The sequence below is a fragment of the Camelus ferus genome, chromosome 16 (assembly GCF_009834535.1).
Source record: "Camelus ferus isolate YT-003-E chromosome 16, BCGSAC_Cfer_1.0, whole genome shotgun sequence".
In the NCBI taxonomy this organism is placed as follows: Eukaryota; Metazoa; Chordata; class Mammalia; order Artiodactyla; family Camelidae; genus Camelus; species Camelus ferus.
The window spans coordinates 11,126,837-11,154,553 of NC_045711.1; the positions used below are offsets into that span (position 1 = coordinate 11,126,837).

Consider the following 27,717-nt stretch of genomic DNA (forward strand, 5'->3'; position numbering starts at 1 on the left):
TGAGAGTGCATGAGAGAGAGGGTGCAGCCCAGGCTCAGTGCTGTGGGTATGATGTGGAGGGTTGGCAAAGAAGAGGGGGAGAGAGGACAGCTGTAAGCTGGGGCTCAGGGAGGAGAGCTGCAAAGCAGGGAGCAGTGGAAGGGGCTGTGGCAGAGGGCTGGGCTCAGGGAGTCAGCCCAGGAGCCTGTTTTTCTTCCTCCAGGCACCTAAGATTAATGCAGCATTTCTTAATTTCACTAACAACCTTAAGAAGTAGGCTTTATAATACAATGTTACAGATGAAGAAAGAGACTAAAAGAGATTTAATAATTTTCCCAAGGTCACATAACTTCCAAGCAGCAAAGGTAAGATCTAAACCTAAGTGTGATTTCAAACCCTGTGTGCCCAGAGTTCAGGTTGTTTACTCAACAAAACTGCAAGGAAGAGGACATGGGGCTTTTTGCGTTTCCAACTTAAATTGGGGGCAGGGAGAGCCACATTCACTGTTCTGGTCAGCACTGCTGCCTAGACAGGTGGGTGCTTGACCTGAAACCAGACTTTCTCTGCTGCCCAGAGACCAATGCAAAATTAAATTATTTCTGGTTTGCAAAGTAATCCTGTCCTCCTAATTGCATGACGGAACAATGAAAAATGATGGTCTTTATTTCAAAAAGGAAAACAGCCTTGAAAGAGATCTGTCACCCACAAAATCAGCATAATCAAAATCAGATCATATTAACAAATCTGAATTCACAGATGGGACTTCTGCTTCTGGAAGTAACAGGGACTGGATTTACCATTTCCTCTTAAACAACTAAAAATCCAGACAAAATACATGAAACATAACTTGGACAACAGGAGGTGCAGGACAGGGTGCCCTGAGAGAAGGGGAACAAGTGAGATGAGTCCGCGGGTTGGCCCAGCTCCCTGCCTGGGGAGAGTTTGTAGGCTGCGGTACAGGGAGGGGCAACCAAAGCAGAGCCAGCAGACTCCCTGAGTTGAAGGCACAGAACTGAGAATTCAGAGAGGCAAGGCAGAGCAGAGTCCCAGAGGGGAGAGAGTTGAACAGAGATCTGCAGGAAGTCCCCCTCAATGCTTCAGCTGAGTACTGATCAGCACAGTTGTGTGAGGCAGCTACCTAAAACCAGGGAAAGAGCCTCCAGGAAGAAGCAGATAGAATTCCTGGGGCTCACACAGGTCTGGGAATTGTCCACATTCTAAAGAGCCAGGGTGGAGAAGCCTGGTAATACACAGGGCATCAGGCAGAGCACTCCAAAGGGTATTGCTTCCATGAAGGGCCAAATTAGCACTAGAACACTGCTCTGTCCCACCTGCGAATGCATACAATCAAAGCCTCGAAAAAGCCATAGTTTCCAAGGAACTTAACTGCATCCCAGAGCAAAGCCCAAAAAATATTTACAGGAATTTTTTTTAAAAAGCACCCAACAACATAAAATTTACGGGTACCCAATCAAAAATTAAAGGAGTGCAAAGAAATAGTAAAATATGACCCATAATGAGGAGAAAAATCAATAGAAATAGATCCAGAAATGGCACAGGTGATAACTATTAGGCAAAGACACTAAAAGCAGCTATTATACTCCATATATTCAAAAAAGTAAAGGAAAAAACATGAGCAGGTAGAGAGAGACACAGAAGATATTAAAAAGACCCAAAGTGAATTCTACGGATGAAAAATAGTGTCTGGGATGACAAAATATACTGGATAGAAACTACCCCAAATGAAACACAGAGATTAAAAAATACTTTAAAAAAAATAGATGAACAAAGCATCAATCAGTAAGCTGCCAGTAAACTGCATTTTAATAATTAGTTATTAGATAATTATCTTAATAGACCTGGTTGGATGTTCGAAAGAACCTGGGCCGCCGCGAGGACTCCATAAACATCTGCGACCGCGGAATGAATCCCACCGTGGGATGAGAACCGTCCTCGCAGACAGCAAAGCACGGCCGGCCGGCGCCCCAGGACAGGACTTCGGGGTCGCCTGCAGGCCGCGGCGGGCCCAGAGGGCAGACAGCCCACCCCGGGACCTCTCAGGCCTCAGCCCCGACCCTCACGGGTCACCTGAAAAGAGGCACCTCCGGCCTCGACCAATCAACGCGCGACGCGCAGCCCCGCCCTCCGGCCCGCCCCCGCCCTGCCAGGTACAGCACCGACCAGGGTCGCCCCGCTCCCGAGAGCGGGCCCAGCGGACAGGGCTCGGCGCCCGGCTCCATGCGGCTCCTACCTCTTGGTCCCGGAGGCAGTGGCGGCTGAGCGCATTGGATGGCTTCCCGGAGGTTTGGCAAAGTTGGCTCCACCGATGAAAACACTTGCCTGCAAAGCGTGGTACAAGTAAGTAGAACGTCCGCCTTCTGGCCCGCGGCGCTGCAGGAGATGGGAGTCGCAGCCCAGTCCCCGTGCGAAGCCCCGGGGATGGAGACAAGGACGTGGCAGGGACGGCCAGTGGGTGGAAACGGGTAAGCTCGGGTCCTGGGGTTCGTGGAGAGGACTGCGCTTGCCCCGTCTTCTGGCTCTCCCAGCTCTCACCCTGCCTGTGCCTTCCCTTCCGTGCATCCACCCCAGCTCTCAGGGAGGACGTGGGCTCCCTGCTCAGGAAGTACCGAAGCCTTCTCTCCTACTCCCTACTCCGCAGTGCTGACCACTACTAGATCGTTCAAGTTTTCAACCAGCTTCTCAGTGCTTAGCCTCCGCTCTTCGCACAGGTCACATCGCATGGTAGGTGTTCAGCAAGTGGTTGATGAACGGGCAGGGACCCGCGTTATTTAGGTTCCCTCCCTCAGGTTATCACCAGAATCAACCCTGCCTCGCTTCCCACTGGATTTTTCTGGGCCTCCAGCTCCGGTTCATTTTCGGGGGTTCACCCAGGTGGGTCATCTTGCTATAGCTTCATCCCCAAAGCTAAGGGATGTGATGAGGGAGAGGTCACTGTGGCTTACTTGGTAATCTGTGTTACGGGTAAAAGTTTGATTTCAGGAATGTGTAAAGGACTATGGAGGTCCAATGATGGGTTTCAGATGGTCCATGAATTCCCTGAATTTGCACAAAGTTTTCTAGGCAGAGCTTTTCTGAGTCTCAAAGATAATCCCAGACCCAAAAACCTTAAGAACCTGCCTTAGACCAGGAGTCACTTAGAACATGTTAACCATCATCATCATCATCATCATCATCATCATCATCTTAAATAATGACAATAAACACCAGCCCAGAAATCTCAGTGACAAGATGATTTTTTTAATGGACCATCGAGATGATCTATAATAGCTTACATTAAGTTGTTAACATGAAAAACTGTATCTATCTAAACAAAGTAGGTAACATTTGCCCTGTTATGAAAGATACAGGATCTCACCAAGCAAAGTAGATCAAGGGCTGAGTGAACAGCTTATGCAAAACTGGAAGCTAACAGAGCACATGTTGAGGGATTAAGGTAAGGCAGGAAACTGGCATACAAAATCATACAGAGACCAAAATGAAACAATGTCCTTTGGAATAATAGACCTTAGAAATACATCAAATCAGTAAAATTGTGAAGAAAGGCTTTATTTACTTAAAGAGTATACCAGTAAAACTGTTGAATTAGAGAAGGATGAACATGTATATGGATGTAGCTGCAAAAATTCTGAAGGGTTATTTCTGGGCAATTTGGTGGGTCTTTGAGATTGTGAATCCTGGTATTTTTAATGGGTCTGAAATGAAGAAAATTCACGTCTTTTCTTTCCTTGGTAGAACTCGAATTGCACTAAATTATGACTACCAGTCATAATTATGGTCAGATTTTGGCTCCCAAGTAAACTGAAGGGGAGAGGGCAGACAAGCAAGAGAGAAATCTTCCTGAGACAGCTGGGTGAGAGGTGGATAAGGGCGGGGAATGAATTTACAGGATATGTGTAAACTGTATATAACAAGGTGGAAATTATTTCATTCACCAAAATTTCTCTTGGGAAAGCATGAAGATATGTTGGAAGATTTTTCTTAGAATGAGGTATGAGACCTCCCTCCTGGGAGAATATGCTCAGGCACAATAAAAGCTGGTCATTAAATTGCCTTCTAATGTTCCAGTGAATTGATTACCTGATGGGCCTTTTCTTTTGCTGAGAAGAGGGTTTAAGAAGGTAATGGAGCTGGGGGTTGGTGGAGGGCGACTGGGTATCTGGCAAGAAAAAGGAAAGGAGCTGAGGTGACTGGTCCTGAGGGAAGGACCAAGAGAAAAATCTTTGGTGGCAGTTTAGCCAAGAAGGGACTACTGAGAACAAAATGTCTCATAGGATATAACCCTCCCCCACCTCCTACACAAGAGCTTCTTCTGTAATGATATGTTTGTGTGTGGGAATCCTTTGTGGGGAGCTTAAAGAGGTGCCAAGTTCTATACCAAGGGCTGAAGGTGCAAGTAAAACATTCAGACACAGGAATCAGAAGGTAAGAGGACAAGTGAGAAAGGTATGTTCGCGTATAATCAATTTGAGCTTGAGCACTGAATAAAGGAATGAGAGCACCCTGCACTTGGAATCACCCTACAGAAAGGGGTATAAAGAACTTCTCCTGCTAAAGTCTGACTACTAGATGCAGAGGTACCTGGAAGGAGTGGAAACTGTGTGATTAACTGTATTTGTACAGCCGCTTTCTCAAGCCAAGGGCATGAATCTGGGGGGACACATATTGGGGTACAGAATAAACCTACTTGGTGGGTTTTGGCTGTGACCAATTATGTTTCCAAAGACATGACTTAAATCCATTATATTCAAATCCATGTAGTAATTAATAATGAACAGAAAATGTGCAAAGGACTTTCAATAAGGCAGTCATGCATCCATCCGCAGCACAGCCCAGGGCTGGAGTCTTGGCTCTGGCACTTACCAGCTGTGTGATCACGGGTAAGTTACTTGACATCTTCCCTGCCCCTCATCTTTTAAATTGGGGTAGGAATACCCACATCATCGATGGTTGTGCAACACTGTAAATTAACGAAAAAGCATTCAACTGAACACTTAAAACGGGTGAATTTTATGGTATGTAAACTATACTTCAATAAAGCTAATTTTTTTTTAAAACGGATAAAAAGAGTACCCACATCACAGGGGGACCAGGAAAATAAAAATGTAAACTGGCACGTGCCTGGCGAAGTAAAAATTCAATAAATACTAGTGATTAGTATTAGTGTAATAAACAGATTAAAAATAGCACACTGAAGATATATAGTTAGATTTTTTTACAAATAAGAATCTAGGTATTATTGGGCTGGTTGAAACTTGAGATCATTTAGTTCAACTCCCCTAATTTTACAGATGAGAAAATTAGGGACCAGCAGGTGAAGTGCCTTATTCAAGATTTGGTTCTAAGACCAGACCCCAAGCCTGCTGGATCCCCACTAGTGCAATTCCTACTACCCACTGCCTCAGAAACACTGACATGTGAAGAACTGAGGATGTGTTTCCTTGAAGAAGAAAAAACACATAGGAGAACACAGGGAACTCATATAGAGACACTGAAGAAAGAGAATTCCAAAGCCAAGGGCACACTGCAAAGAGGCTGTCACATCCTGACCTATCAGCCAGGGTTCCCAGCAGTGGGGCCCAGGTCACAAGAGCTTAAGTGCTTTGGCGAGGCAGGGCCCTGGTCAGTCAGGTGGACTGGCTCATTCCTGTGGCCAGATCCCTGGTGACAATGAAGCCGCACAGTCCTCTCTGCTACTTCCTGACACAGGATCTGTCAGCAGCAGCAGGAGCTGGGGCCAGGAGTGAATGCAGCAGAGTTCTTGGAAGCAGTCAGCCTGAGCAGCCCTGAAGTGGGGAGTGCTGCTTCTGTCCACGCTGAGTAGCCTGGCCTCACTTGTTTCTCCCCTGGCCTTGCTAATCAGCCCCTCTGGATTCTGAGGATCTTCTCCTACGATCCTGTCCATTCCCTGTCAATTTCCTCCATCATGGCACCCTCTTCAGATGACTGAGGAAGCCTAGCGGGAGATGTGAGATGACCCAAGCTTCTTGCTTCTTCATCAATGCTGCCACCTTCTAAAAGAACTTGACAGCATGTTTGGAAGATTTCGAAGCTAATAAAAGCTTACTGAATTATCCCAATGCTAAACAGTGGACAAGAGAGAGGTGTGTCTTCAGGCCATGACTTTAACATTTCGGGGGATAATATTCAAGGAGTCAACTCTGTCATTCTAAGAGGTGGTGGAATCACATTCCTCCATTTTTCCTGAATGGTAACAATTTGGGCTAGATGGCTGGTATGGACCCCTCACATTCTGTGATCCACTAGGGGAGGAGGGAAGAAGGGAGGGGAAAAGGGACAGAGGAGAATTAAGGCCTGAAACAGCTTTTATGATTTAACTCAGTACGTTGAAACTTCTCAATGAATAGTTCATAACAGTGCCTCATCCTTTTTGACCAACTGTTTAAATGAAAATCAGCAGAAGAACAGCAGAGGTTCTGTCCACTTGTTCTGAGAACTTGGGGTGCAGATTAAGAACAGGAAGTCTGACTTCAGCTTTCCCACAGAAAGCTTTCCTGGCTTGCAGATCATTCCATACAGTGAACACTTTGATGTCGGAGGAGGTGAGAGCTCCGACTGAAGGTCTTCTGACACTCTTGGCACTCGTAAGGCTTCTCTCCAGTGTGAATCCTCTGATGGATGATAAGTTGGGAATGCTGGCTGAAGGTCTTCTCACACTCACTACATTCATAAGGTTTCTCTCCAACGTGAATTTTCTGGTGGAGAAGCAGCTCAGAGTTATCCCAAAAGGTTCTGGCACATTCATTACACTGATGAGGTTTCTCTCCAGTGTGAATTCTCTGGTGGACAATAAGGTGAGAGGTCCGCCTAAAAGCCTTTCCACACTCGAAGCACTCGTAGGGTTTCTCTCCAGTGTGAATTCTCTCGTGTCTAAGAAGTTCTGAGTTTCCCCTAAAGGCCTTCCCACATTCCTTACAAACATAGGGCTTCTCACCAGTATGAATTCTAATATGTCTAATAATCTCTGAGTTTTGGCCAAAAGTTTTCCCACATTCATTACATTCGTACGGCTTGTCTCCTGTATGAATTCTTTGATGCCGGATGAGCTCAGAACTCTGACCAAAGCCTTTCCCACATTCATTACACAGATAGGGCTTTTCTCCAGTATGAATTTTCTGGTGTCTAATAAGGCCTGAGCTATGCTTGAAGGCTTTGCCACACTCGTTGCATTCATGATACCTTTCCTCAGTATGAATTCTCTGATGCTGAATCAGCTGTGAGCTCACCCTAAAGGTCTTCCCACATTCATTACATTCATACGGTTTCTCCCCAGTGTGGATTCTCTGATGTAGAATAAGGGCTGAATTCTGACTGAAGGCTTTACCACATTCTTCACATTTATAAGGTCTCTCTCCAGTATGAATTCTATGGTGGTGGATGAGATGTGAACTCTGAATGAAGGCCTTTCCACATTCATTACAGGCAAAGGGCTTCTCTCCAGCGTGAATTCTTAGGTGCCTTCGAAGGCTTGAGTTAGTTCCGAATGTTTTTCCACACTCTTTGCACTCAAAGGGTTTCTCTCCGCTGTGAACTCTCATATGCTGAATAAGATGTGAATTCTGATTAAAGGCTTTCCCACATTCTTTACAAGTATGAGGCTTCTCTCCCACAGAACCTCTATGTGTTTTGTTAAGTCCTAAACTCTCTGCGAAGTGCTGGCCAGAAGCAGCGAACATGCCCAGCGCCTCTGCTGCAGCCTCCCCGCGATGCGCTGGCAGGTTCAGGCTGGGCCTGCAGCCTCTCCTGCTCTCACTACTCTCCTGGTCTTTCTCACTTGTGGGTGATTTCTTAAAGATAATCAACCCTGATGCAAAGTCTCTCTCCTCAGGAGACGTCGGCTCCAATATCTCTTCTGAGGACTCTCTGGAACACCCCTCCAACGTGTCTTCTTCACCTGCTGCTCCAAACTCGTGACCCTGGTAAACCACCTTTGGAAGTTTGTCTAATATGGCCCCATGGGGCTCAGAGTCTTCAGAAATTTCTTCCTTGGGAATTACCTCCTTGTTCTCAGTCCCCATCTCACAATCTGAAATGAGAGAGGGTAAGTACGTGAAGTGGCTACAGCGTAGCTAAGTGAAGCCAATGCTAGGGAGTATGGATTGGGCTGGATATGGTTCTGACAGCGCTCAAGCACACTCTCAGGATCAGGTGAGGTTACAGGACACTGATGAAGAGAAGGAGGAGATTTAGGATTACGGTGGACGTGCTAAACAAACAGCAGACACTGACCCACAAGAGTAAGAGAAATTATCAGAGGAAGAGATTTAAGGAGAGAAATAGGAAATGGTTGGTAAGGAGATGCTGATAAAAAGTTCCATAATATTTTTTTAATGGAGGCACTGGGGATTGAACCCAGGACTTTCATGCTAAGCACGTGCTCTACCACTTGAGCCATACCCTCACCCCAAAAGTTCCATAATATTAACACTGAGTTGGGCAGAGCCTGAAATTGGTAAGAAAAACATTTAAAGAAAATGGTAGCCATTTTAATAAATGGTATATGGAAAAGGTTGGGAGAAGGGGCAAAAAGGACTAATATAATTTGGGGGTTTATAGAGGAAGTGACCAGAAGTGAGTAGCAGGAAGAACCATCTTTGGCCCAGTCCTGTGCTCAGCAGCTCTACAGAATGGGGGATTGTGTATGTTGTAGGGGTTACCCACTCAAAAGGTTAATGTGACTTAGCTACAACAGGCACGGAAGTAACTACTCTTACTTCCCTTTTATTTGGGTGAAGTAAGGTTCTAGTTTAATTGTATCAATACCTAATTTTCCCTACTAATTTGAAATGCCTTTTACCATAGTCTAAAATTCCAAATATAGCTGGGCCGACTTCCAGACTCTATTCAGTTCTGATCTGTCTATTCCCTCTGTAATATCAAACTGTTCAACCTATAATAGTTTCAGATTTTTCATTATGTTAAAGTTCTCTCTCATTAGCTTGTTTTTCAAACATTTTTCCTGTCTATTCTCATATTTTTCCAAATAAACTTTAATAAAATTTTGTAAAATTTCCAAACTTACCCTGATGTTTTTACATCCATCAAGTTTCTGTTATGTCTTCTCTTTTAGTAAGTTTTTCTTATATTTTCTAACTGGTTATCATTTATATATGTATATATAGCAATGCTGTTGATTTTTACATACTAATATTATAATTGGTCTCTTTATATAATTTTCTTAGCACTTTTATAAATCATAAAACCTATTCTTTTTAAAAACTTCTAAAAGGCTGTGGCAAAGATTTTTAGTTGTCTACCCAAATTTCCACTCTTCCCTGCCTCATCAGAAACAGAATAATGAATTTATTTTTATAGCAATGAGCCTACCTAAAGAAATATCCTCAGCCTTCTTTGCAGCTACATTTGGCCAAGTAACCAACTTCTAGCCAATGAGGCAGTCAAATGCAAATGAAGCACGAGGGACTTCTGGGAAATCTCCTTAAGGGTGAGGGGGTACATTTCTTCACCCTCTTCTTCCATGCTGTGCCCAGGGCATGAGGGGATAGCTGGGGTGCCATCTTGGACCATGAGTACACCGACATATCCTATGACACAACCAGAGCCAGAAGGAACCTGGGTCCCTGATGACTCTGTGGAGCTGCCGTACCAGCCCTGGAATGCCTGCCTCTGGAATTCTTCTATCTAAGAAAGAAATAAGTTTTTTCCTTGCTTAAGCCATTATGGTTTTTTTAATTTATGAAGCCAAACTTGCTCCTAATTGGTACAATGGCCCCAGGTATTTAGCTGTCCCCTCACAGAAGTAAGGTCCAAATGCTGGGGAAGTGAGCCTCACTCCTGTTCAGGGAGTAAGCAACCGAGAGCTAACACTGAAGAGGCCCTGTGTCTAGGGCAGTGCACCTGTGGCGCCACAGCAAACGTGAGGACACAATCCTCCTATTGGTAAAAGTGTTCATTGCAGAAGGTGATGCTCAAAGTGGAGCGGGAGGCTATGGAACTTCATCCTCATAATGCAGAGTCATGGGATGGTTTTTAAGCCAAAGAATGACACAGTTCATGGTCAGATTAGCATTTCAGGTGGATGTACACTAGTGACCACGTAGTGGCTGTAGCAGAAAGCAGCAGACTGGGATATAAGGAGACCAGTTAAAAGGCTGAAGCAGTCATCAAGGCAAGGGGTGATGAGATCTAACTAGGGTAACAGTAGTAGTGGGAATGAAGCAGAAACAGACTAGAGAAATGTCTAAGAGGACAAATTCTGTACGACTTGGTGTGTGATTGGATACAGATGTAAAGGAAGGCGTAATGAGATGGACAGTGGTACCACCGAGGTCAGGGATACTGAGGAGCAGCTAGTTTAGGAGGAAGATGATAGATGAGCTCTGCTTTAGACAAGATGAGTTTCAAGATATCCATACAGAAGTATCAAGGAGTAAGTCCAAATGTGTTGGTCTAAAGCTCAGAGCAGTCAGGACTGGAGATGGAGACAGGAATGAGTAGTGTGAGAACTGTCAGCTACTGCAAACAGAAACCTAGAAAGCCAGAGGCCACACTGGAGCGTTAACTTCCATGTTCCCTCCAGATCTTTCAACCTTTCTCTACCCTCGCTCTGCCCCAGGAGGGGAACCTACACAGCACACATCAACAGGCCCTCTGGCTTCCAGTAGTGTTCAACCACTGGGGAGCCCCAGTAGGAGGCAGGGAGGAGAGTAAGGTCAGGGTATTTACCCTCCTGGTTCCTTCCTATGAGGTGGCCTTGGGCTCATGGTGTCCCTCAGCTGAAGTTCATTACACCTCTCAAGGAGTCTATCCTACCCAACTGTCTCTATGGGATCTGGGCCCTCTCCTACGTCTTGTCTCTTCTGGCCTGGGGTGGTGACTACTCCACTATTGCCAGCCCCAGGTTCCTCAATACCCGCCCACACCTACATCATTTATAATTAACTTCTTTGCAAATAAACCCTACTCAAATTATCCTACTTTGAGTGAAGTACCCGTTTCCTGTTAGGACCCTAATGATAAATGGGTAGGTGAAGCCTGCCAAGAAGAGAAAGAATGGTTAGTGAAGCAGGCGGAGAACCAGACACAGCGCCACAGAAGTCACCAGGGCAATGCAGAGGGAATTACAAAGCATCACGTGCAGCTGAGAGATCCAACAGGGTAAGAACTGGAGAACATCCACCGGGACAGTTAGTCACAGGCAACATGTGAGAACAGAGTCTGTGGAACGACGGAAGCAGAAGCCAGGTGGCGGTGGACTGATTAATACGTGTGCTGCTCCTTTCAGAAAATCTGGATGAAAGGAGAGAACCAAGATGGGCAGTAGCGCAAAAGGTCAAAGAAAGGTCAAAGAGGGATCTTCTCCGATGGGAGAGATCTCAACATGTTTACATTAGAAAGGATGGTGTCAGTGAGAGACAGGTTAAGAGGGAAGAAAAGATGAGATTACTGAAGAAATGAAGACCCTGAGAGGCAGGAGAGACTGGGGTCAAGTGGTGAGGAAAGGGGAAGGTGGTGACTTTGGGGTGCCTTTTGTACTGCTCTTTTGCTCTGCCCAGCCTCCAGTCACCCCCAGGATGGTAGTTACTACCACCAGCCTGCCCTGGGGTCTCTCTAGTCACTCACCAGTGCAACCCTCGTAAGCCCCCTCCCCTGACACCTGGAGGGATCCTGATCTCCTGCTGGAATCTTGAAGCCCTGGAAGCTCTTTGTGCTACACGTGAAAATCACCCGGGAATCTTCTTCAACTTTCCCCAACTCAGAGCCTTCTCTAATTTTCCCACGGAGGAAGGGCAGGTACCCAAAACCTGGATTTCTCCTTTTTGTTCAACTTTTGAAAATTGTAGATACGTACCTATATAACTGTAAGGATCCACTGTAGAGAATTTAGCTATCTTCTTCATCCAGGGTACCGTTTGGGTTGGGAAGCACTGTTTTAAACAAATTTCTCTCTAATGCTCATCCAAGAACAAGTTCCACAAGGTGGTATTTCAGTCCTTATCTACTTCTGACCCCCTCTCTAGCCTTGCCTCTCCACTTTTATCTCTCCCTTAGTTACTTCTTTTCCATCATCCATCTCCTGGCAAAGTCAGCATTCATAGAACCTGTATCTGGAAAATCACTTGTCCACAGTAAAACAAGATGCAAGATATAAAAGTTATCTATGTATCTATCCCCAACTTTAAGACCTGGTTCAAAATTCAAATCCACAAAGTCTTTCCCAACTAAATCTGGCCTCCTGTGATTATTCTCTTTCTGTTGCTGTTGTGGGGAGGTAATTAGTATTTTGTTTTTTTTTAACAGGGGTACTGGGGATTGAACCCAGGACCTCATGCATGCCAAGCACGTGCTCTACCACTGAGCTATACTCCTACCCCCACTGATTATTCTTTCACTTTGCGTTCTGCCAGTGACATAATACTAATGTCATTTGTTAAATATTGCTTTATAGATACTTTCTCATATACAAATCAAAGCCACCCTCTGTATTTTCCCAGAGGCACAGCCACACATTAGACTTTGTCCTCATATGGAAACCCCACTACTCACAGCCCAAATTCAAATTTCCAAACATAATTTCATACATGTATGTTTCTCACTTCTCCACTTTCCTAAACCTGAAATTACTTGTTTCTGGAGAGAGAAAAGACAGAGGTGCCACCTGAGGAGGAGGCTGACCTCAGTCTGGGGGATGACAAGCATCTACTGGGTCTCCGTAGTTCAGAATAAGGTCTTCACACAAAAAATCGATGGGGGAGGGACAAATCAGGAGTTTGGGATTAACAGATAAACACTACTATACATAAAATAGATAAATAACAGGAACCTACTATATAGCACAGGGAACTATATTTAATATCTTGGAATAACCTATAGTGGAAAAGAGTCTGAAAAAGAATAGATAGATCCATGTAACTGAATCATTTTCCGTATACCTGAAACTAACACAACATTGTAAATCAACTATACTTCAGTTTAAAAAATCAAATTAAAAAAAGAAAAAAACAGTTTAGGGAAAAAAACCAGAATAGGGTCTTTAACTCTGCACACCTTGTTTTTTTTTTTTTTAATGCAGCCCAGGAGAGCAGGCTCAGAAAGCCTCATTCACAAAATACTGATGCATAAATCAAATACCCACCTATTAATTAACCATGAGAAATAAAACTTTTTAAAGTACCACACTGCCTACATAAGAAGCCACATAAAACCCTAAACATTGTTTCATAGGTTTGCACAGCAGGAATTTTTTTTTTAAATGATTGCTTGTTAAATAATGATTCTTGGCCCAAAACGAGGTTAGATGCAGGAAAACTAGAAAACTTCTAAAACTACTCATCTACATATCCGCCCTCAGACCTCTCCAGGGGTACGCCAAGGGAAGTGTATTTTTAACAAGTGCCCCAGGTAATTCTGATGCCCCACCAGCTTTAGACCATCTGAATGGCTGGAGCTATCCCACTCTCAATATGGTGCATCCATCTCTACCCAAGTTCTGGTCCACCAAGCAGATCCACGCATGTGTGAGGCAGCAGGATTGCAGATACGCTGCCAGTTCTTGCTCTGACTTCTTTTTTCCTGTCCCTCATCTTGACCGCCCCACCCCTACCCTCAAACTTCTGTGAGTAGACACTGAATATATAGCAATATTTGGAGCTATTCAAATTTATGATGAAAAAATGATGAAACATTTGGATATCAACTTACAAACATGTAAGGAGATACACAAAGCTTTTCAAATTATTTTATGGGGTATGTGAGCAAAAGAGTTTACAGTGGCCTTGCTCTCAGTGCCAGAGATCTGACCTCACCCAGGAGCTCCAGGGGTGAGCCCCAGTCACATTAATACCATCCCCCTTGCAAGTGACTGCTCAGAACAGGAGGGACTGGTTCAGGAATGGACAAATGCCTTCATCTGGGTCAATGATATCCTGAGAACGTTTGCTGGGAGCTTCTGGGAATAGCTTCCTGCCATCCTGAGAGAACCACAGGAAGAGACTTGTATGTACTGCTGCCCAGAACTGCCCAGAACTGCTGCTGGATGAAGGCAGGAGCGCTAAGAAAACTGAAAGGAAATGGAGCCAGGGCCACTAGATTAAGTCAGACCTGAAACTGCTTTACTTCTTGATTTCCAATTATGAGAGCTTATACACTTGTATTTTTTAAGCCAGCTTGAGTTGTACTCTGTTACTTACAGGCAAAAGCATCTTAACTTATATAAATACTTTTCCTTAATTCTTGAAAAGCCAGATGGTACCAAAGAGTATCCAATACAAGGATCTCCTCCTCCCCAAAGTCTTCACTAAGACCTGCAGGAAGGAAGTTCTCTCTTGGTCCTCTGGGCCAGCATTTCATGGACCTCTTTCTTTGTACTATAGTTTTCATGTTGCTTCCTGTGTATTGCTCTCCAACGCCTACAGAATAAAATTTCTTAACGGGACTCATCCACCCTCCCTGTCTCCCTTCCTATCTCCTGTCCCATGCTCTCCAATGATTGCTGCAAGCTGCAGTCATGCTCAGGGTCCTGCAGTTCAAACACTTATTATTCTTTAAAGCTTCTTTGCCTTTGAGAACAGGTTATTCTCACTTCCTGGAATACTACTGCCCACCTTGTGCACTTAACAATCATCTGTAAGACTCAGCTCACAGGCAGGCCCCTCCGTTTTCTTCCCTGCCCCTGCCCCTGTGGCTCCTTCGTCTTGTAGCAGTTTCCTCATTGTACTGTTAGCCTATCTTCATCTCTGCTTTCTTCTTTAGACACGTGCAAGGACGACATTCTATTTATCTTAGTATTCCTGGTGCCTAGCACATTTCGGGTGCCTGGTAAATATTTGTTACATGAATTTCTGTACGAGTCTTATCGACATAACGAATCTGTGATACCCTTGAGGACAAACTGGATATTCCATTCATTTTTGTATCTGAAGAACCTAGAACGATGTCTGGCACACAGCCAATGTCAATAACCCTGTAAAAATAAGTTCCTTCTCCCAATCTGGATGACATTTCATTTAAAGCACTGTTATCTTCCTTTCCTCTGTCCTTCCCCTGGTTCCCCAAATCAGGAAGGCTCTATTAACTTTGAGCTCAAACCGGACTCCTTTCTATAACATACCCTTCTAAAGCCAATATCCCATCTGCCAGCCCTGGGCACAATCTGCCAGGAGGCCTTAAGTTTTTGACAGTGCCCGCCATTTCGTCCCCGCAGGTTACTTGGGGATGGCATGTCTGAGAAAACCACAGCTCCCATCGGCCCCCACGTCAGGACCGAGGAAGGGGTGTCCCTGCTGCTCCCGCGGCTGACAGGCATGGAACCAGAGCGGGGACCGGCCCTGGCCGTGTCCAGTCCCCACACCCTCCGTGTGCAGGTGGGGAAATGGAGGCCTGGGGCGGGGGGACCATAAAATCCAAGGTCACACAGCGCACCGGGCTCAGGCACGGGCCTGAACGGGGGGTTTCCGCGGGGCTCACGGCGGGGGGAGGTGGGGAGGGGTCGGAAGCCCAGTGCCCTCCACCCCACGCCGGGACGGAATGAGGTCTCACCGCAGGCAGCCACGGCCCCACGCTGGCTCCGCTCGGGCTCCCCACGCTGGCTCTGCTCGGGCTCCCCGCGCTGCTCCGCCCGCTCGCGCAGAACCCGCAGCTGTTGTCTTGGTTTCACGGGCGATGGGCACCGGCCACTTCCGGTACCCGGGCGGCACTCCAGCCAATCAGCGCGCGCCGCACTCCAGGAGGAACAGGTGGTCGGCAAGCCTGCGCCCCCTCACATTTTCCAGCCTTGCTTTGCGCAGGGTACTGCCCGCTCCCGAGCCGCACCTCGCCGCTGCCTGCCACACCAGCTCCCTGGAGTGGCCCTGTGCGCCGGGCGATGCCCTCTTCAGCTCCACGGTCACTGACGAGCTAGGTCCTCCGAGTGTCCTAGAACGGCTCCAAGGATGCACTTCCTCCCTGGGACCGGCCGCTCTGCCCGCTGCTGTAGCTCCACAAGCATTCATCTGGACTTGAGACACTGAGAGTTGGCTTCACTTTCTCGCCGGACAGTGATCGCGCGATCCTCTTAGCCCCCTCCCCCACCCCACCTACATCATTTATCCCGTCACTGCCTTCCCTGGGCTCCGTGAGTCTGGTGAACACAGGCCCCTAGATCCTAGGAACAGGCCAGTCGTCTGCTAGGGGTGAAGGAAGACCTGCTCTTGAGGTCAGGAAAGGCTTCCTGGAGGGAGTGATGTTTGGGCTGACATCCGAAGGTTAAACGGGAATCGCCCAGGGAGGGAGAGAGCGGCTCAGGCAATGGGAACGGCATTCTACCCTAGCCTCCTTATTTCTTGAACTTGACCCTTCTCATCTCAGAACCTTTGTACTTATTGTTGCTTCCTCTGCCTTTCCTGTGCACCCAAGCTTCTTGTTATTCAGGTCTCAGTTCAAGGTCACAACATTGGAGAAGCCTGCCATCCTATCTAATGTTGCCTCAGACTATGCCACGCCTCCCAAGTATCAGTTACAGGGAAGGGCTGTGATTGGCCTTGTTTAGGTCTGGTGCTCACCCCTGGACCAATCATTGTATTCACGGGAAAGGGATAGTAGGATTAGCCAAATCTGGGTCACCTGTCTTCCCCAGTTGTGGGGGCAGGCTTCTGTGTTTGCCGCACCATAATCCTGTGGAATAGGGAAGGGAGTGACTATTACCAGAAAGTATATATATATGTCTATCTCCAGTACACAATCTATCGGGGGGAAAAAGCTTTTGCTTGAGTTTTTGGGATTAGGCTGTAGACTATAGGGTTCATCACTTTGGCCATTCTCACACCAATTTCCTTAACTCCTTTGCCCTACTGTCTGCAATTGCCTGGGAAGTTTGTTAACCCTGGATCAGTTGCAATGTCCATTTTGCTTGCCCAGGCTGCTGACAGCTAGTGGGGAAAATCATACCTTTTGGAGAAAAGCTCCCAAATAAATGTATGGTATCCACTTTCCAGAGGTCTTTCACTGCTGCCCAGAAATCATCTTCTGTTTCCCTAATCAGCTTGTCTACCCTTTACATGATTGCTTTTGCAAACTTCTTGACTCTGCTGAAATCTTTGTCCAAGCTATTATCCACCTCCACCATCACAATCATTGCCAACTGCATTCATCCCAAGGAAAGATGTCCATACTACACAAGTACCCTGCCTCAGACCAAGAACGGAAGGCACTGGTTCTGCTGACTTTTATCCAGCACATCTACATTAATGGTCATCTCTCTCAGGAACCTAGATCAGTGATTCTCAATCTTGGCTGCACATTGGAATCATCTGAGGATCTTTAAAAATATTGATGTCTGGTGCCACCTACATAGAGTCTGTTGAAAATGATCTGAGATATGATCTGGGCTTTTTTTTTTTTTTTTTTTTTCCTTTCCAAGCAATTCTAACATGCAGCCCACATGGTTGATAACCAATAGCCTAGGTCAGTGATTGGAAAAGTGTGCTGTCTGTTGTAAATTATATTTCAAAAATTTTAACTTAAAAAATAATTGTAAATCAACTATACATCAATAATTTTTTTTATTTTAAATTAATTTTAAATAAAAGAAAAGCGTGGTGTCTAAATCAGCATCACCAACATCATGTAGGATGATGGTTAGAAATGCAAAGTTTCAGCCATCACCCACAGATCTCCTGAGTCAGAAACTCTGAGGGTAGGGCTCAGCAGTCTGTGTTTTAACAGATTCAGGAGTTCTGATGCACACTATAGTTTGGGTATCACTGGCCCAGACATGAACAGTGCTTCATTTGATCAGCCCTTGTAGGTGGCTTAGACAAGAAAAGGACCAGTTGTATCCTGAATACCTGGCTCCCCCGCCCTCCATCTGCTTCAACACACTAGCCAATTTACGGGTCATCTGGAGCCATGGGGATCTACCAAGAAAAGAAGACCAAGATAAATGGTCCACAGATACCATTCTCACTCCCAGTGTGTATGGGGATGTGTATGATGGGCAGGGGCTGATGTTTCATGTCTCCTAACAGGTTCAGGAGTTCATGGAATCGACTTTTATAGGTGAGTCTGAGCAGTTTCGCTCCTCTTGAAAAAAATGGCAGGTAGGAATTCACCGTCTTGAATTCACACAGAGACAGGTGAATAGTAAAGAAAAGACATATTGCTCTCGTTCACCCCAGTCCCTTCCCATCTATCTGCGGAAGATGTGGGAAGGAGGGCCACCCGCACTGGCGCCACTCCTTTCTTATACTTCAAAACCATGCCATCTCTCAGATTCGCTTACGACTCTGATTTGGACCTAGTGCTGATCATAATTATATTTTCAATCATCTATGGACCACATTCCAAGCTATTACCCAACTAGTAGTAAGGGCACTCCATGTCCCCTCAGACTTAAGTAGCATTGTAAGTGTAAATCATTGTTCGGATTCTGGAAGAAATGACCAAAACACCCACCTTGCAAGCTTTCACTTCTTTCAAAACCTCTACGCCCTCAGGTGAATAACCCTAGGCCAGGGCATAACCTATGTTAAGGCTCAATTAAGTCTTCAGTGTTTCCCTCACACCCCCAGCTATGAGATGCAAGGAACCAAAACAAAATGGCAACCTCTGCCTGTGGCATTAACAATTACCTCACGGAGCCCAGAGAACCAAGTCTGAGCCTGACCCAGCAAGATCATGTTATCACTATGCCAGGAGAGCAGTTCTAAACCTGAGAGGTGCCTTCAGGGTCCTGTAAGGTCCGCGACTCTCTTGGGTGAAACCACAGCCCCTTTCACATGGGATAAAATGCAGCAACACCTGGAAACCTCAATCTCCCAGCAACTGCTCCATGGTTTGGTGCCAGGTGGAGAGGCAGAGAAGAGAAGGTTGCCCTGGCAGAGGGGTGAGTGCTGGCCTTTGAGGAAGGAGAGCATGAGGTAGTGGGAGGGGATGCACTGGAAACACACAACAGCAGAATGTACAAGGCTGCAAGTGATCAGAGGACAAAGCAGAAAAGAGCTGTACCCCAGGGTATGAGGCTCCTCCCCAGTGCTCTGGAGTCTTGTCAAGGTCAGCAAAATAAGAACCTACCTGGTCCCAGGGCTAAGACACCACTGGGCCCCAAGAGTGCCCCTGCCCACGGAGCCCCAGATCTGCCTTAGAGCCTTGTCCCCATCACCATACTCCAGGCAACTGCTACTAATTAGCCTGAATTCCCACAGGAGTAGAAATTATTTGCAATCCAGGCCAAGGCAGTCCTATGTGAATATTTCTGAGGCTCTTTTTTGAGATAATAACACGGGAGGACAATCAAGTCCAAGTGTCTCCCACCATCACAGGGACATAAAAGTTCCCAGTGTGAACAGAGAATCTGGAATGTGGGCAGGACGGCTCCTATTTTCATGGTGTCATTTTCCCAGCTCAAGATATGACCCATAAAAATCACGGATGAACTATTCAGTCCTCCAACAAGATCCCTTCTCTTGGACACAACCTTTCTCTCAGGCTCATGCAATCCATTTACCACCTCCCACATTCTTTTCACTCACTCTTCACAGTGGGTTTTCTCTTACACACCCTGCCCACACTACTGCCCTTGTCACTGCCACTGAAATCAGAGCTGTCAGGGGGAGGGTATAGCTCAGTGGTAGAGCACATGCTTACCATGCACAAGGTCCTGGGTTCAATCCCCAGTACCTCCATTAAATTGTTTTTTAAATAAATAAACTTAATTACCTATCCCCACCAAAAAAAAAAAAAAATACAAAAAACAAACAAAACAACAACAACAACAACAAATTCATGGCTATGATGACATGTCAGGGTCCCTCTTAAGCAAGAGGGTCCCTTTGTCTCTGAGGCTTCATTCTGCTGCCAACACCCACACACTCCCTTTCTAGACTCATCTTGGGCCTGTTGCCTTCCTGCCTCATTCAAACTCTCTGTACGCCTGCGGTAGGGAGTCACTCAAATGATCCTTAATCTCACTACATTAATGCCATGTAAGAAAGCATGATGTACGGACCTTATCCAAGTGGGCAAACTATAGGCTTTGAGGCGTGGTTTAAAGGAACAATAACAAATCCAGACTTTATAAATATCTAATGTAGCTTACAAAGCCCTCTGATATATACCAGCCATGATCAGAGTCTCTTGAAGGCTAGGCTGTCTACGGCAACTGGAGAAAAGCCCTTCATAGCTGGGGGCCGCCCAAAGGATCCAGGGACTTGTCCAAGTTTATTCAAGTCAGAAGTGGGGAGACCAGATTAGCACTCACATGTTCAGACTCCTGCCCACGCCCTCCTCACTCCAACCTGGCTGCTTTCAAAGTCCCACTGAATACACATCCACCTTCACCACTTAATGGAGCCCTGGGTTTTCTTTGTTTTATTTTTTGGTGGGGGGGGCGATAATTATGGTTTTTTTTCTCTTTACTAGGTGGGGGGAGGTAATTTAGTTTAGTTGTTTACTTTTTAAAATGCGGATTGAACCCAGGACCTTGTGCATGCTAAGCACGCACTCTACCACTGAGCCTTACCCTCCCCTGCCAAAATGGGGTCCTGTTTTGTCTAGGCCTGTTTTGCCTCTATTTTGACCATGAGTCAGCTCCAGAGAAGGAATTTCAAATCTAACATCCAGAAAATCCACGTTTGCCTTACATGTGCATCAAGTATCTCCCATCTACCAGAAGAAAACCGTGCACAACCAGGGTGTTTGGGTTACCTATCTGGCTTCCCGACTTCAAGACCTGGTTCAAAAAATCATATCCACAAAGCCTTCCCTGATGCCTCTCTTATCCCAGTCACTCCTCCACTGTCCTTCCTGACCCTTCGTGTTTGGGCTAATTTGACCTTCGGTAGCTTGTATTCTCTTGTAAGAATATTTGACATCTCTCCACCTGGTGATAAGAACCCAACCTGCCCTTGGGGACAGTGCCCAGAGCGCAGCACCAACCAGAGATGGTCTGTGCACATCCTGAAGTGCTTATCTGGAAACGTCTTTGATGGTTAAACTGAATTTTAACAGTGGCCTTAAGGAAGAGTACCTTAACCCAGAAGTCTAGCAGGAATCTGGGGCACAGGGTAAAGGCTGGCTTTAAAAAACAAAACAAAACAGAGCAATGTCCAATTTCCTTCACGAGCTTTCAAATGGCAATTCTTGAAATTTTGGTTTGATTGGAAGGGATGGGCTTTCTTTCACTTTTTTGTGTATTAGGTGAATTTTATATCCCATGCTTTCAAATTACTCAACATTACATACATACAATGCATCCAGTAACACCACAGAAATATAAGGCAGTTCCGTCAGTGAGCAGAAGGCAGATCCCAGGTCTCTGGCCCACCTCTGGAGGCTGTACTTTAGAAAGTCCATGATGGGGGCAGAGCCATCAGCATTTTATTTCCCAGGTGATTCTGATGTCTTTGGGCATTGCTAAATCTAAAAGTCACCTCAACCCTGAGAAACAAGTCTATCAATTTAAATTCAGTATTCAAATAACACAGCTAGCCTGGATGCTGAAATTCACACTGAAGAGAATGAATGATGAATATATTTCAGTGAACAGGTGCCAAGACACATGACTATATGGACATCCTTAAACCTACACACAGGAGGTGCACCTAAAGTTTATTTTTAAATTAGTCATTTAAACCAGGAATACATTTATTAACTCTTGGAACATTGTTATAAATATTGGATAGGTTTTCATAACAACCCACAACAATGTATTTATCCAATGACACACTGATGCATTTAAAGGTGTTTTCGGGGGTTGAGAACCACCGGGAAAGCATGGGCTTGGAGACAGCCCTGCACTCCACTTCCCAGCTCCGCATACCTGGGGAAATGACCTGAGCTTTGCCCCCTCAGTCTCCTCACCTCTCCAATGGGATAATATTAGCACGTTGTGTTCTTGGGGGAATTGAGTGAGAGAACGCACAGAAATCAAAAACACTCACTTACACTACAGCAGCTTCTGGTGCAAATCAGGAGAGGAGAGGTTTTCTGGGGTAGTGGGCAAGAGCTGGAAGAAAGGGGTAGAAGGAAAGAGAGTTTGTGTGAGAAAGATTATCTGAAGTGGTATTAACTAGGGGATCTTGATTTCTCAAGAGACTAAAAATAGACTTACCATATGATCCTGCAATTCCACTCCTAGGCATGTATCCAAAGGGAACCTTAATTCAAAAGGACACATGCATCCCAATGTTCATAGGAGCATTATTTACAATAGCCAAGATATGGAAGCAACCTAAATGTCCATTGACAGATGACTAGATAAAGAAACTGCAGTATATTTATGCAGTGGAATACTACTCAGCCATAAAAAATAAAATAATGCATTTGCAGCAACACGGATGGACCTGGAGATTGTCATTCTAAGTGAAGTAAGCCAGAAAGAGAAAGAAAAATACCATATGATATCACTTATATGTGGAATCTAAAAGAAAAAAGACAAACAAACTTATTTACAAAACAGAAACAGACTCACAGACATAGAAAACAAACTTATGGTTACCGGGGAAGGGAGTGGGAAGGGTAAGGGAAGAGGGTAGGAAGGGATAAATCGGGAGTTTGAGACTTGTGGATACTAACTACTATACATAAAATAGATAAACAACAAGTGTATACACAGGAAACTATATTCAATATCATGTAGTAACTTATGGTGAAAAAGAATATGAAAATGAATGTATATATGTTCATGATGCCTCTTTCTTTCTTTCTTTCTTTCTTTCTTTCTTTCTTTCTTTCTTTCTTTCTTTCTTTCTTTCTTTCTTTCTTTCTTTCTTTCTTTCTTTCTTTCTTTCTCTATGGAGGCACTGGGGATTGAACCCAGGACCTTGTGCATGCTAAGCACACACTCTGCCACTGAGCTATACCCACCCCCTATATGTATGTTCATATATGACTGAAACATGATGCTGTACACCAGAAATTGACACAACATTGTAAACTGACTATACTTGAATTATATATATATATATATATAAACAAAAACAAAAACAAAGTAGGGAATCTTGAAGGGGACAGGGGATTCGTTTGTAAATTGAGAGGTCATCTCCCTGCTCAGGGATGGAGACTGTTCTTGATGGGCACCAGGTGGCGCCACAAGCCTACAAACTAGCGTCCTGCTGTGTCTGAGAGCGGATGAAAAGGAAGAAGTTGAATTGCAGCGCACTTACCAACCTGGCATAGTTGACAATCTCAATAGATGCGGTGTTTTAAGTAAGGTGATTACACTTCAATGAACCCATAACATTCAACATACAGACAAATCCCCCTCGTCTAGATTCTTTCTAATTATATTTCTACATCAAGGGACACGTTGAAACATAAACACCATATGTGTATTATTTGTTAGAAAAATATCAGAACCAGCATCCCAAACCAGACAAGCCATTTCTGTGGGCAAATATGACTGTGAAATGTGGGCCCTGGTGGAGAAAGAAAAGAGGAAAATGTGGGGAACATTTATGACAACTGTGGGGGAGATGGGTGGTTGCCTGTCCCAGTATCACCCACCTCGCCTAGAATCCCAGAGGCACGTGGCCGCTTGCAGTACAGAGTACAATTTCCAGTCTTCCTTGAGCTGGTGTGGACATGTGGCTAAGCCCTGGGCTGCGGGGCATGAATGGAAAGGGAAGCTTGTAGGAAATTTCCTTGAGAGACAGATGGCAAGTTCCTCCCTCCATTCCAGTGCCTGCAATATGGTTTTGATGCCAGCAGCGCCTCCTGGTACCCAAAGGCTAGTGCTGCGCCCTAGGATTGATCCCAGGAGACTATGAGAGCTTCATAGGAACCCTGGATTGTCTACCTCTGGCCTTTACTTAAATCATGGATAAGCCACTGTTATTTTGGGTCTTACTCATAGCCATCCAACTGATATTCTATGTAAGAACCCCACTTTCATTTTTAAAGAGTACTTTCATATTAAAAATCATGTCAAAAAGACATGCACCTTGATGTTCATAGCAGCACTATTTACAATAGCCAAAAAATAAAAACAACCTAAATGTCCACCAACAGATTGGATAAAGAAGTTGTGGTGTATATATATATATATACCACACACACACACACATATATATACATATATGTACACACAATGGAATACTACTCAGCCATAAAAAAGCATAAAATAATGCCATTTGCAGCAACACGGATGGACCTGGAGACTGTCATACTAAGTGAAGTAAGCCAGAAAGAGAAAAAAAATACCATATAATATCACTTATATGTAGAATCTAAAAAAAAAAGATACAAATGAACTCATTTACAAAACAGAAACACAGTCATAAAGAACAAACTTATGGTTACCAGAGAGTAAAGTGAGTGGGAAGGGATAAATTGGGATTTCGAGATTTGCAGGTACTAATATATATAAAATGATTAACAAGTTTATACTGAATAGCACAGAGAACTACATTCAATGTCTTATAGTAACCTATAATGAAAAAGAATATGAAAACAAACATATGTATATATACAGATGACTGAATGTTGTACGCCAGAAATTGACACAACATTGTAAACTGACTCTACTTCAATAAAAATAGATTTTAAAAAATCCTTACTGAGACACCATTGACAGGCACTTCTCCAGCAAGTGGTTCACATTTATGTTTACTGAGACTTTCTGGGACGGTAGTAAGGACTATTAGATAATATACTATACTTTTGTATTTAGGACTAGTCTTTTCCCCTGGGAAAAGAGATGCTTTGCTAGTAAAGACCAGAAGCTCATAAATGGGAAAGTCACGGGTGGGTTCCTCCCAAACAGTCAACAACAAACAAAGCCCCTTTCCCTTGCTCTAGTCCAGAGACATCCTTTGACATTTGATGGAATTCTTCCTGGGCCGCTAGATTTAGCAACATACAGACAATTATATCTATTTGTATTCTCTTTTTGTTTTGCTTTTGTTTTTTGAACTTTGATCTTTGGGTGCTTATATTGGTTTAAAAATTAAGTTCTGTGATTGAAAATTATTATTTTTTAAAATCGAAGTCCTTAGAGCTACCTTGGATCCAAAATAATCTGAAGTCTGCCTGTTCTGCTTTTCCTGGGTTCTTCTGCAAGAGCATCTATGTTGAAAAAAAAGAGTATCTACGTCGGGGTTCCCTAGGGAAGCTCACCAGAGTCTTGGAATACAGGATTTTTGTTGGTGGTCAGTCGTGTAAGCAGGGAGGGTCAGTGTGACTGACCTTAGCTGTTTAGTCTCGAGCCCAGACGCAGTGTGGCCCAAGGCCTCTAGGCATACAAAAACAGGTGTTTACCATACATCCCATTGTTAGCATTAACTACCTGGTACGGCCCCAGGGCCTCACGTATACAATGATACTCTTCCCAGACTAGATATTCCGAGGGCTCGAAAGGTTATCCCGCAGGAGCTGGTCAAGGGCCAGTCTTGAAAATCTTGTGCAGAGTCTGAGCAGCCCAGGCCTGCCGAGTTAACCCATTACCTTTATAATAAAGCCATAAAATAATAAATGAATAATAATAATACAATAATAAAAAATAAACTCAGTACCTTGTAGTAAAACACCATTACCTCAGCTAATTTCTGAGGACCTCCTTGGAAAGAGTCCAACCAAAGCAGATTTCAAAACAGCAGTGTGTACAGCATGGTGGCACTCAGCAAACGAGTCCATGAAATCAATACCATTCTTTGGACTGGTTTTGGTTAGGCACCTATAAAAGAAAAGGGAAGATGGGGGCGGGGAGGGCGGTACAGAAAAAGGAAAGAGAAAATAGAGAGGGTCATTACTGGTGCCTCTGAAGATGGGAGGTCTGTGTCTTGGAGCTGCCCGGTTTTTCCAGCTAAGGCTCTGTGACTAAACCCATCCCTACTCCTTTCCCTTAGCTGGCTAGTTTCTTCCCAAGTGTTTCCTTCTTTTTAATTTTTTTTAATTAAAAAAATTTTAATTGAAGAATAGTTGATTTACAATGCTAATTTCTAGTGTACAGCACAGTAATTCAGTTATACATATATTATTTTTATCATAGGTTATTACAAGATACTGAATACAGTTCCCTGTGACATACAGTAAGACCTTGTTGTTTTCTTTCATTTTTCCTTCCATCCCTTTCTCTCTGCTCCAGCTGTTCCAAGACCCCCGAGATCCAGATGTCCATTCGGTTCCCTCCAAACAAGCCATCCAGACTCCAGGGCTTCCCTCCAGGGCCAGGACTAGGGTCAAGGGAGGCACAAGGCCACAACATTAAAGGTGGCATCACTCTCAGGATCATGCAAGAGAGCGAGTGCCCCTGGAAATTCTGTACCCTGGGCACTCCCTCCATCCCGGCCCCACATTCCGTCTCGAAAGAGGCTCTGCACAGGAAACTGCACCCCACAGTTCTGCATGTGTCGAGGAGGACTGGGCAGGTATGAGAATAGACACAAAGGCCGAGTTCTGGGAAGCAATGAAGCATTACTTCATAAGAGCACGAATGCATCTTCACATCCCTCTCTTTAATACGCACATCCTAATGGGTAATTCCATCAACATTAAGCTGAAAACCAGAAAATAATGGAAATGGCCCACATCCACTTCTCTCATTTCTACCGGGGGCCCCTCCACCCTTCAACCCTTTCAAAGGCACGAGGGCTCTTTCCCCACAGCACCCTGGCACCTTTCCTCCCTCCCACTTCTTGGTGGGAGAAAACTTAGGACCCTCCACTCCGGGACTGCCTTGCACTTCCCTGATTATGGGCAAGAAATGACCACAGGGGACATCAGCAGCTCTGCCCCTGTCCTCAAGGACATCTGAGCTACTTACAGGCACAAAAAGTCACGATGCTTCCACGCATTTCCGAGACGCACGGCCAGTGCTTTTCCAACTGGTGCGGCACTTCTGATGAGACAGAGAGAGGAACTGCAGACAAACTTTCTTCCAGGTTTACCGATTGATCAATTATTCACCTAAGAAATGTCTCAACCAAGGGAGTGCACACCAGGACCAGCTGGCAGCTTTGCATCACAAAATAAATATTCAGAGATCCTCAAGTTGCTCAAGTTTTTATCTCTTTTTCACAAAGCAGATTCTCTCGCACAAGTCTAGCTGAAGGTTCCCTCGTGTTCATTGCATTCATAGGATTCTTCCCTGAAATGGATTCTTTGATGTCGCTGTAAAGCTTGACCTAGGGCAGAGAGCATTTCCACTTCTATTAGAGCCAGTTTCTCTCCCATCTGAATTCTCTGCATTTCAACTATAACCGAAGACCTTCCAACACTCATGACATTTTTCACAGTGTCTCTCTCCAGAATGAATTCTTTGATGTTGAATAAGACTTAAGCTCTGATTAAAGGCTTTACCACTTTCAATAAATTATAGGGTTCCTTTTACAAGTAGATACAGTAATGTCGAGTAAGATGTGGGCTCTGAGGAAAGGCTTTCCTGCAGTCATTACATTTAAAAGGTTTCTCTTCTAACATGAAGTCTCTGGACTGATAAGGCTGAATTATGTCTAAGTGTTTCCCTACACTCCTTACATCCTTAAGATTTTTTCCAGTGTGAATTCACTGATGTGCAGTGAGACCTAAGCTGTCACTGAGGGCTCTTCCACACTCAATGGACTCACAGGGGTTTCTCCCAGATGAATTTTCTGATGGGAAACAATGTATGAACTCTTCCAGAAAGTTTTCCAACAGTCATTACGTTCCTACGGCATTTCTCCACTGTGAATTCTCTGATGTTGACACAGCCACCTAAAAAATTTCCCCACATTCCTTACATTCATAAGGTTTTTTCCACTGTGAATTAAACAATACCTAATGAATTCC

The 27,717-nt window shown here is 44.8% G+C and overlaps 2 protein-coding genes and 2 non-coding genes across 10 annotated transcripts in view; 1 reads left to right on the forward strand and 3 right to left on the reverse strand.

Annotated features, from left to right (window-relative positions):
• The window catches only part of RABEP1 (rabaptin, RAB GTPase binding effector protein 1), a 175,377-nt gene extending 150,173 nt beyond the window's left edge, over positions 1-25,204 (reverse strand). Inside the window, exons 1-3 of one of the 2 annotated variants that reach the window (XM_032498489.1) lie at positions 25,069-25,204; positions 21,898-21,958; positions 2,231-2,319 (exon numbers count right to left, since the gene is read on the reverse strand). In XM_032498489.1, the coding sequence (XP_032354380.1) occupies positions 2,231-2,265 (35 nt within the window). In that variant the 5' untranslated portion in view covers positions 2,266-2,319; positions 21,898-21,958; positions 25,069-25,204. Of the gene's footprint in view, positions 1-2,230; positions 2,320-15,516; positions 15,653-21,897; positions 21,959-25,068 lie in introns of those variants that run through there. The other variant, XM_032498486.1, reaches the window with a different exon arrangement.
• Positions 3,216-27,350, reverse strand: ZFP3 (ZFP3 zinc finger protein). 6 transcript variants are annotated; one of them, XM_032498505.1, is made up of 5 exons: positions 26,714-27,350; positions 25,485-25,624; positions 25,238-25,395; positions 21,898-21,958; positions 3,216-8,044 (listed from the first exon to the last, which is right to left on the reverse strand). In XM_032498505.1, exon 5 carries the CDS (start codon positions 8,034-8,036, stop codon positions 6,525-6,527), a length of 1,512 nt encoding a protein of 503 aa, XP_032354396.1. In that variant the 5' UTR covers positions 8,037-8,044; positions 21,898-21,958; positions 25,238-25,395; positions 25,485-25,624; positions 26,714-27,350; the 3' UTR covers positions 3,216-6,524. The 6 variants fall into 6 exon arrangements, with proteins under 6 accessions (XP_032354396.1, XP_032354398.1, XP_032354395.1 ...); XM_032498507.1 differs by lacking the exon at positions 25,238-25,395; XM_032498504.1 differs by lacking the exon at positions 25,238-25,395 and having other exon boundaries at positions 25,464-25,624; positions 26,714-27,349.
• Positions 12,277-12,348, reverse strand: TRNAA-GGC. The gene has a single exon. It is a non-coding gene; the product is annotated as a tRNA-Ala (tRNA).
• Positions 19,566-19,637, forward strand: TRNAG-ACC. The gene has a single exon. It is a non-coding gene; the product is annotated as a tRNA-Gly (tRNA).
• Positions 27,351-27,717: the final 367 nt, after the last annotated feature.